Source organism: Neltuma alba, unplaced genomic scaffold (genome assembly GCF_004799145.2).
Source record: "Neltuma alba isolate B1F8T4 unplaced genomic scaffold, ASM479914v2 tig00012284_pilon, whole genome shotgun sequence".
Lineage (NCBI taxonomy): Eukaryota > Viridiplantae > Streptophyta > Magnoliopsida > Fabales > Fabaceae > Neltuma > Neltuma alba.
Window position 1 is genome coordinate 251835 of NW_021636805.1, and position 10028 is coordinate 261862.

Below are 10028 nucleotides of genomic sequence, written 5' to 3' on the forward strand. Positions count from 1 at the left end.
GCCTCTCGTTTTTCCTCTGCTACAGTGGGCAGTGAAGGACACTCCCTCACAATACCTACAACCATAGGCAGCAAAAGGCCGGCACGAAGCTCAAGAGGGAGCTTCTCTCTCTTTTTTTTTCCTCATTAAAAGGGGTGTTTGGATAGAAACCAAACCATGGTTTCAGAAGTGCTTTTACGGTTTACGAAGTAAATATGTGGAGGAGTTTGCCTCGTTTTGCGGAAAAGTGCTTCTAAAACCATGGTTTAGAGGTTGCCAAGTAGCTTTCTTTCTTTAGTAGACGATCATAAAGTTGTATTCAATGTTGAAGTTTGCAATGTTGGGGCTGCCCATTTTAAAGCTGTCACTCTATCACCAGAAAAAAAAGCCAAAAAGAAAACCAGCAAAATCTGGAACTTTTCTGGGTGGAATCAAGTTTTGGCTAGTGAATAGAATTGCTGGGCCTCTTAATCAGGCCTTATTTTTGCAGGCAGGGATCAGCGTGAGTAATACTAGTTTAATGATATTAATTCAGTTTAAAAATCCTAATATATATATGTATCATCATCTAAAGCATGGGCTGTTAATAGAACACATTTAACATAGCGTAATCCATATAGCCATTAGCCAACACTATCTAATAAAATAAAACTTGCCATATATTATATACATTTTATAAAAATTCAAATAAGTCACAATTTATAAGTAATACAGCTTATTTGTTATAAACATATTAATTCTTAATTATCAACTATTATTTAAAGCAGTTTTTGTTATAAATTCAGTTGAAATGAAATTACTTCGAATCCTGGATCTTTCTAAAAAAATAAAAAAGATCTCAACTGGATTGTCGTGAGGAGAAAAGCTGGACAAAATGATTTTGATGCAAAAACAAATAAATATATCATCACAATATAAATTATATACGTTCATCATGCTATCTGGAAAATGGATGATGGTAGCCCCACTGAATCAATGGAATATTGGAAAAACCTGGACTTAGATGTTTGCTTTCAGGTCTTTCAATAAATACAAAATATTTGGGGGGGGGGGGGGCTTTTTTATACATTCAATTGTATGACGTCGGATGCAAAAAGGAAAAGATATACACTTATCATGTTTTTAATGAAAAACCTGATAGCAAACAATTGAAAATTGTGCTCAACTTTTGTCCTATTTGAGAATGCTAAATGCACGCCAAAGAACAAAAAAACATCAACCAATTTACAACCGTGGCGTAGCCTAACCAAGAAAATATTCCAAAACATCAGAGACAACCAGGCGCCTTTCAAAACATTCTCTTACCAGACCCATTAAGATTGAGATTAAACCATTTCTTTCTTCCAGATTTATCCTTGCCATCCGAGCTTCCATCTTCCTTAGGGCTGTCTGCTTTGGAATCTTCACCAGAAAATTTCCTGCTACTACTTCCATTACTCAGATTACTACCATTCCCACTAGAAATGATTGTCCTGGACACAGTGAAGCAAGAATGGATACCATCTCTCTGCTTCAGAAGCTCGTCTACCTGAATAGCAAGATGCACTTGCCAATGTCAGAGACATTAAAAGAAGTCGTAACAAGTTTTATCAGATTATATTTGTCAAATTAACTAGTAATAATGAGGAACCAGATTTACAAGGATTTATAAAGGCCCCACAGCAAAAATATAGTCTCACAATAAGGGTACATGTTCAAATGAACCAAATGGTAAGATTGAATAAGGTAACATAATGCTCGCATTTGCATTAGAGGATAGTCGCACATTTCTCACATCTCACAATATGGCAATCAGTCCATTTTTTGTGTCTCTTCTCTAACTTTAAGAAGCCTAATATCAGATCATGCCCCGAACCAATTAATGATAATAATGAAACAGGAGGATAGCAGGAAAAACTACAAAACAAACAGTGCCTGCAGAGTTTAAAAAACTGAACTTGCTACAGAAGTAATGATTGGGAAACTGGACTTGGCAATGCCTTGAAATGGGAAAGAGTACACTGAATGCAGATAAAAACTCCAGAAATGTTTTTACTTATTTAATATTTTATTCATTGCGAGTGAGGGGTTAGCCTTCTACTACATCTCTGGTCTACAGAAGTCTTTCAGAATCTGTAAGTCAAAAGAAAATCAATTCTGTCTTGCATAACAGAACCTTGCTTATTTCTATCTTGCATTGCATGACTACTTTGGAGAAACTTTGAACGCATTCTCAGCACCGTATACTAAGATTCTCCAAATTTATATAAAAATTAGCAGTGCACCCTATGTACTTGCATGGGAACTCATGTGAGACTTCAAATTTAAAAAGGAGATTCATCTCAAAGAAAATCATGAAGCATCATAAGCCAAAGACAAAGCCGTGCTTTAACAAAGTCATGCTTTTAAAGGGCTCTTTCTTTTTTCTCTCTCTTTTTGGGCCATCCATTCTTTTAACGGCTTATAAAAAAGCATATATACATAAACACATCCACCTGTGATAACAATGTATAATAGTTCCATCTTTTTGTCAGACTAAAACCCGCTTCTTAAAAGCAAATCAGACATAAATTAATTTTGATCCTGTAATAAATTAGGGCAAGAGAAAATTGATTAAAAAAAAAAGAATGCAAATGCATACATATTCAGAGATGCAATTGCATACTGAGTAATAACATTAGCTCAGGATATGAGAACATACTGCTTGCTTTTCCTTGGTGTATCTTTCAGTCACTTCTTGATAGTGTGCTAATGCCTAAAAAGGAGACAATAAAAATGATATTTCAACTTTTGAGGACCAGACCACACTTTAGATCATCAACGACTAAAGCTGATAATAACCTTTCTATATTCTGTTTCAAATTGACGTAGCTCGTTCCTTTTCAATAAAATTTTAGCCTCAATGTCCTTAAGTTTTTGGGTGGTATCCTCGTATGATTTTGCACAAAGCGCCTCAATGGTGTAGGTGGCAGTCTTAAAGAAGTTATCTCCTGAATAATATAAAATTGAATCAGGATGTATGATATTCAGATAGTTGATAAGAAAAATGGCTCATAAAGGCAAAAAGATTGTGAAACAATCGATTATCCATACCATAAACAGCAAATATATGAGTGCCAGGTTTTAGTTCCGAGACTTCACAAGGTTGAAGACCTTCCAACCTTTTGAAGAAGGCAGCTTCAGGATCCTTTGCCATTGCCAACTGCAATAAAGTACCAAAAATAATCATCACTTTACTGCCCCCCATACCAATGAACAAGAAAGACCAAGCAGAAGAAAGAACAAGAAATCCAGTGAACACAATTTACATACAGCATTCACGGTTGAATCCAATCTGTACACTTGAAAATGTAAGAAATACATTCCTGCGGATGTCACCTTGCCAGTCTTTTCACTGTCTTCCTGTTTATAAAGACAATTACATTCACTAACAGTGCAAGCCCAATGGTCAGTTGCACAAGTTGTATAGCAACAATGACAAATAGCAGCAGATTGCAATATGTGTTATTACAACTTCTGCAATGAATAGACTCATCATGAACAGCTCAGAAAGAACAATTCACTTGCATAGTAAATTAGGCACATGACTATGATTAAAAGAAATAGAAGAGGTGCTTGACTTAAGATAATACATGGCACCACGAAGCAGAGGAAGCTATTCTGAGACCTTACTGTCGTGGATTGGTACTTTAATGGTTAACTATTCATACGTCTATGGACATGAGAGGCTAAGAGCATGGGAAAAAAAAAAGGATACTTCAATTAGTGGATTATTAATTGCATAGCTAGCGGTAACCATTCATCTCCTAATCTGCAAACTCCTGTAACCTATCATATGAGTATGTTCTGGTAGATTATGAAGATGAAAATCGAAACCACAACAGCAATGCCTTATCCCATTAGGTAAGCTGGCTACATGGATCGTAAGGCACAATCGGACTCTATTAGCGGCCAAATGTTTGGAAGATATAGATTGAAACACTACTAAAAAAAGTGAAATTTTTATCTTGACTCCACAAGTTTAAACATCTTTAAAATAAAAGAAGAAATCACATTAAGAAGGAAAAAACTAGAAGCTAGGGATAAGAACTCCTCAATCAAAGAAAACATGATCTGAAATGAACATAGCAAATCAGGCACCATAAAAAAAAAAAAAAAATCAGTGGAGGAAAACAAAAGTTTAAAAATAAGCAGAAAGCAACAGTATATGTTACCTGCAATGCTAAGCCATAGCCACCATTTGCATCATGTTCAAAGTAAAGCAACTGAAAATTCAAATGTAACTGTTACAATCCAATTTTATGTTATCCAAAAATTATTATAACACATAAGTCCTTCATACCTTGAATTTGCTTTGTGCAGTTGACGTGACTCTTATGACAACCCCTGACTCAGCTTGCTGCTCATTTATTGTCACACCAAAGAAATGAGCGCCTTGCTTCTCCACCTGCAGCAATTTGTAATTTAAGTAGAACTGTGGGAGGGAAAAAAAGCAGAGGAATACTGCATTTCTTCATCAACAGGAGAAAAAACAAAAGTACCTTTCCACTGACTGACGTTCCAATTGGAAGGGGTCTAACTGTAACTGTGCCATTCAGAGCTTCTTCAAGAACATTAGCTGAAATGGTGGTCTTGATAGGGACACCTAGCTTGCTATACTCAAATAAAATAAGAGTTAAGTCTTAAACGGTTTTGAAAATTTAGACGTACTGAACTAAACACTCACCTGAACAAAGCTGCAAACATTGTGTTGACAGTTCCAAGATTAGACAAGTCAACTTCCATGTCCATGCTGTCTGCTTCAAGCGCCTGACATGAATTCACATAAGATCCAAAGCTTATAGAATGTCAAGTTTAAAAAAGAAAAATAAATATGGGGAATTATGAAGTGAGAAGAGGCAAATTACTCAAGGAATTAGCATAATTGACGTGACTTTCATGTAGTTATAAAGACAGATTAATAGCCATGCAAACCAATAAAATGGGCATCAGTAGTGCTGAATACAATAACAGTGAAAATTCCTTAATGAAGATAAGAAAATGAAAACATGAATTTATGGGGCTAATGATAATTATTGATGAAAACAACTAAAGACAAAATCAACAACAGAACATAAGTAAATAAATACAGTCTCCACTCTCTAATGAAGCAAACAGTGTAAAATTCACACCACAATTATGTATATACAGTTCTGTAAAAGGTAAAAGCGATGAGTGAAGACATTTTATGTCCATTTTCATGCCTATGCCCTGCTCTCCTGGGCTGTTTTTCCTGAACGCATAAGGCCCCTCTGAAGTTCAACTTCTACATTGCTAAGAAGTAAGATGCCAAAACGATATTCTCTCTAAAGGACATATCATAGACTGTTCAAGCATCACAGTTCATTTTCTTTTGGGCATAGGCATTAATATGAATCCTAATCCTAGTCAGAACCAGTGGCGGAAGAAAAGCAAAACAGCTGGGTCAAATCCTTAGGCTGAAATTTGAATTAGCTTGAATAAGTTTTGGATTTTTTTTTTTTTTAGCTACATAAGTGGGCTACTGGCTGTTAAGCAAGTCCACCAACGTTCTTTTCTGTTTCCAAGTAGTTCCTAGATATTAGGATTTATTTTCTATTTTTCTGATAATTATTTCAGTGTATTTTCGGTTTATAAATAGGCTAGCAAGACTTGGCTGTATAATGTGCGTAGCAGAGTGAGATTCCTGCTTTACTCATCCTTAATAGAAAATTATCCCTCGTCTATTAGAGGGTTTGTGAGATACTGTTATGTAATTATAATTATAAATAAGAAAATACTTAAATATGATATAAATAGGGTTTAAATAAATATTATTAGGATTTAGATAGTATTTAATTATATTAGTAGGATTTGGATAGATTAGGATATCTAGATAATATTTAGATAATATTAGGATATTTTATCTATTAGGGCTTTTGCTTATAAATAAGTATTTGTCATTCTTTGTATCTGAGTTTTGCACTGTGATTAGAAAATTATTCAGTTTCTCTTGATCCTCTACTCTTCTCTAATTCTTCTCTTTTTCTATTACTCTTTTTCCTTTCTCTTTCCTCTTTCTCTCTCCTATTTCTTTACTTTTCATAACAGATACTCACAACATTCACTAGTAGGATTATTTTCCTTTTTCCTTCCGGTTTCTTATCCTAGAATCAGGTCCTTAGCAGGCATGGAGAGGGAAAGTGAGTGAATGATTCAGTGAGTTGAACCAAACGGGCAACTCTTACATGTTTTAACTCAAATCCATAGATAATACGTGGGTTGGAAAACCTTTTGTATTTTGAAGAATTATGCATTGTAGAATTTCTGTTTCTATATTGTATCAAACAGTGAGAAAAGACCAAAATAAAACATAAAAAAGGAGGAGACAGAGCCTTGATCCGCATGCAAGGCATAAGACAGACCTCAAATCCAGCACTGTCATATTGCCTTCTCTTCTCTGGGTCAGACAAGATACTGTATGAAAATGCAACCTCTTTAAAGAGTTCTGAAGCTTCAGGATTGTCAACATTTTTGTCAGGGTGATACCTGTCAAATATATGGAATAAATACATTTAACAGACCTTAAACATTTTCATAATAATCATATTTTTTAATGAACATAATAATGATCATCATATTAATAACAGTCATCATATTTCCTTACGCAGTACTAGAGAAACTTCTTAATACTATGAGACTAGAGCAAAATGGGACCACAAAGGAAATTCTGTTGAGAACCTCTTAATAATCAATTCAAGATATTGCTTAAAATGTCATACTTGCAGGTGGTTTGGCAGAAGTGGTGGATACAACTATAAGAGAAAAAGTTGTTGGCACTGTGGTGATTATGACTCTCATTACCCAGGATTGGAATGTCAAAATTGAACATGTTAATGGGCAAGTCAGCCAGTGTGCTAATAACTGGCTTGCCTGAGCTCCTCATCACTCTGAGGGTCAATGATGTTGTTCCTTTGTCGATCCTCCTTTAGATTGTAGGAGGTTAATTGGTTAGGACTAGCAGGATTCCTAGTGTCCTCTGTTTTTTTCTTTTTGCTCCAATATAGCGTAGCCATATCCTTCTATTCAAAATAATAATAATAATAATAAATTTGTTCTTCGTCCCCACTTGTAGCCTAGTCCCTGCCTTCTTTTATTTAGAAAAACAAAAAACAAAAAATGAAAGAGAGTGGAGGGAAGTGACAACAATGAAACCAAGCATTTTACCTTAAGTGCACCTAATGAGAAGTTGATAGACAATAGGATCTGTAACAACTATCAGTAGCGTTGGTACATGATTGCAAAGGGATTATCCCATGAAGAACTCAGCAAGATGTCAATTAGAGGACTATTATCATCATAGGATAGTAGACATTTCCTTTCCCTCTTTTGATGGGGAAAAAAAAAGAACTAAATGTTAAGAGTATGGCCAGAATAACAAACAACAGGAGGCATGCAAGCTTCTCCATTGATTCAGCTTTGAAGATAGAACTATAATAAGAATGTTTGACATGAGAAAAGGAAGTTCATCGCCCATGAGCATTATTCAGTTTTTTATCCCAATCAAAGATTGTGTAAGAGTATCATACAAAATATTCTCAGAGCCAGACTCTGCTCTATCTAAATCTCCTGGCATTTAAAGAAAACGAGGGAGGGGCAAATAACTATTTCATTGCAGAGGAAGGTTAATCGCAAGAACACAGGGGCAACTATAAACTCGAAGATCAGACAGCCTCCCATGAAAAAAAAAAAAATTAAATAAAAATAGACCTTCAAAGCCAGAAGCAAGAAACTAGAAGCAAAGAGCGGGCACCCTAAAGACCCAAAATTATATTTCAAACAAAGTGACGCCCATGAATTATTATTCCTAAAGAGTAAAAGGCATCGCGAACACCATCTTTCAGAACAAAGAAAACCTTATGTAGCGCAACCTCGTATAACTAAACAGAGAAGGTAGTACAACGAAAATCTAGAAGTAAACATACTTGAGGGCGAGTTTTCTGTAAGCGGTTTTAATGTCCTGATCATTTGCGTCCCTTGACACAGACAATACCTCATATGGATCTCGTCGAATTGCTGGGGCAGACGGTCCTTCCATCTTAGAACCCATCCCCTCCTCCCCTCCTTTCTCTCGCACAGAGCAACTAATTCAAAATCTTCTCTTCTTTGAACAGTTATTGAATGATCCTCTTCATCGACGTAACTGCTACACCAAACAAAATTTTCCACGAGAGAATTCAAAAACCGATTTTAGATCAGCACTAACTATCAGCAGGAGAAGATGCACAATTCAAAGAGACATTGGATCGCTAAAAACTTCCTCGAAATGTCGAAAAGAGCAATATGCATCAGCTGGAAATTGAGATCTTACCCAAGCTGAGAGAGGTTACTTGCCAAGGAAAGAAAAAAAGTCAGATTGAGTTTTGAATTTCCCGAGCAGAATCATGGCACGTACGATGACCAGTGACAGCGAGAAAGGGCGTTTCTGTATTTTACTTTATTTTTAAATAACTAATTAATAATTATTTTATTTTATTAATAATAGCAATAATGTTTAATTATTGACGAATGCTCTTCATACTTCCTCCCCTTCACAGTGTAAATGAATAGTTTGATCTCAAATATAAATCACCTAAAAAATAATTAATATTATTTATAGTTCTTAATATAAGATTTTGTTTAATTTTTATTTTGATCCTAAATATAAAATCTTAATATATTTTTTCTCTCACATTTAGTCATTTTTTTTCTAAAATAGTCATTCCAATAATAATAGTTCTAGTCAATAAACTTGATTGGTAAAAATATTTTAAAAAAGACAATACATACTTATTACAAATAACTAACTTAACTTATTTTCTTAATATAACTAAATTAGTTAACTAGTTTTTATATTCAACACTAGAGGTAGTAATTATTTATTAATTTTGTTCATGTAATCAATGCTTAGATGTAATTCTTTATATATTTCTCACTCCTTTATAACCTTATTCAATGTGCGTAAAGTTCAGAAAGTTTCCAATCTCATTTAATAAATTAACTAAATTTTTTTTGATATTGATGGATAGGTTAAAATAACTTATATTTTGAATTAGAAGGAGCATATATGTAAAGAAATTTTTTAACTCAATCATGGTTATTTGAAGTAAAACATGAGGGACGTTAATGAATGTATTTTACCTTTCTATATTTTGATGAATTTTCTATTATCAAGCAATTTTTTAATTGATTCACAAGTTTATGATATTGTTAATCATAATCAATACTTGTCATTTCCGGATAAATTTTTGTCATTTTTAATTAATGTACATGTTATTTTACATTATACATTAGAAAAAAACATATTGTTAATCTCAAATTTGGATTTGTTATTCCTAAATAAATTGTTGTCATTTTTAATTAATTTACATATTATTTTATGTTATATATCAGGAAAAAAAGTTTTATTAATCTCAAGTTTAAACTTATTATTTTTCAATCAAGATTTTTCATTCGCAGTTAATTGTTTTCACGAGTTGAAGCAAGAGTAAAAGAATTAACTTTTTTTTTTACATTATTAAGTAATCATTAGTGGCCTAATGGCCATTTCTTTTGTTGGTTGAGTGACCATTGGGTGGGCTTTTGTCAAATAATTTTTCATGGAAAAAAAATTTTGCCACAAAAAAAAAACTATCGGCAGCTACCATGCCTGGCCAAGGAGTTAAACTTTTTTACTCCTCCGGTCCTAATTATAAGACCCAATTAACTTATTTGAGAAGATTAAGGAAGTAAGTTAAGTTGGTTATTTATAATAAATAAATGTTGTCATTCCTAAAATATCCTTGCTAATTAAGTATATTGGCTAAAACTATCATTATTAGAATGATTATCTTGAAAAAAAATGCATAAATATAAGAGACAAAATGGATTGGGGTCTTATAATTAGGACCAAATAAAAAGTCAAATGGGGTCTTATAATAAGGACCGGAGGAGTATTAAAAAAAATAAAGGGACATTTTTGTCATTTGTCATAAATTTCAAAATTTCAAATTAGGTTTATTTTCTTTTCTATCATTTTCAAGACTTAACTTCTT

At 33.6% G+C, this 10028-nt stretch overlaps 1 protein-coding gene across 1 annotated transcript; it reads right to left on the reverse strand.

The window, feature by feature from the left end:
* Positions 1-921: 921 nt before the first annotated feature.
* On the reverse strand, positions 922-8391 carry LOC114725837 (chaperone protein dnaJ 15-like). The gene is made up of 11 exons (XM_028912410.1): positions 7941-8391; positions 6381-6504; positions 4685-4767; positions 4500-4611; positions 4301-4405; positions 4173-4223; positions 3271-3360; positions 3052-3160; positions 2800-2948; positions 2660-2713; positions 922-1507 (listed from the first exon to the last, which is right to left on the reverse strand). Exons 1-11 carry the CDS (start codon positions 8063-8065, stop codon positions 1268-1270), a joined length of 1242 nt encoding a protein of 413 aa, XP_028768243.1. The 5' UTR covers positions 8066-8391; the 3' UTR covers positions 922-1267.
* Between the last annotated feature and the right edge of the window lie 1637 nt (positions 8392-10028).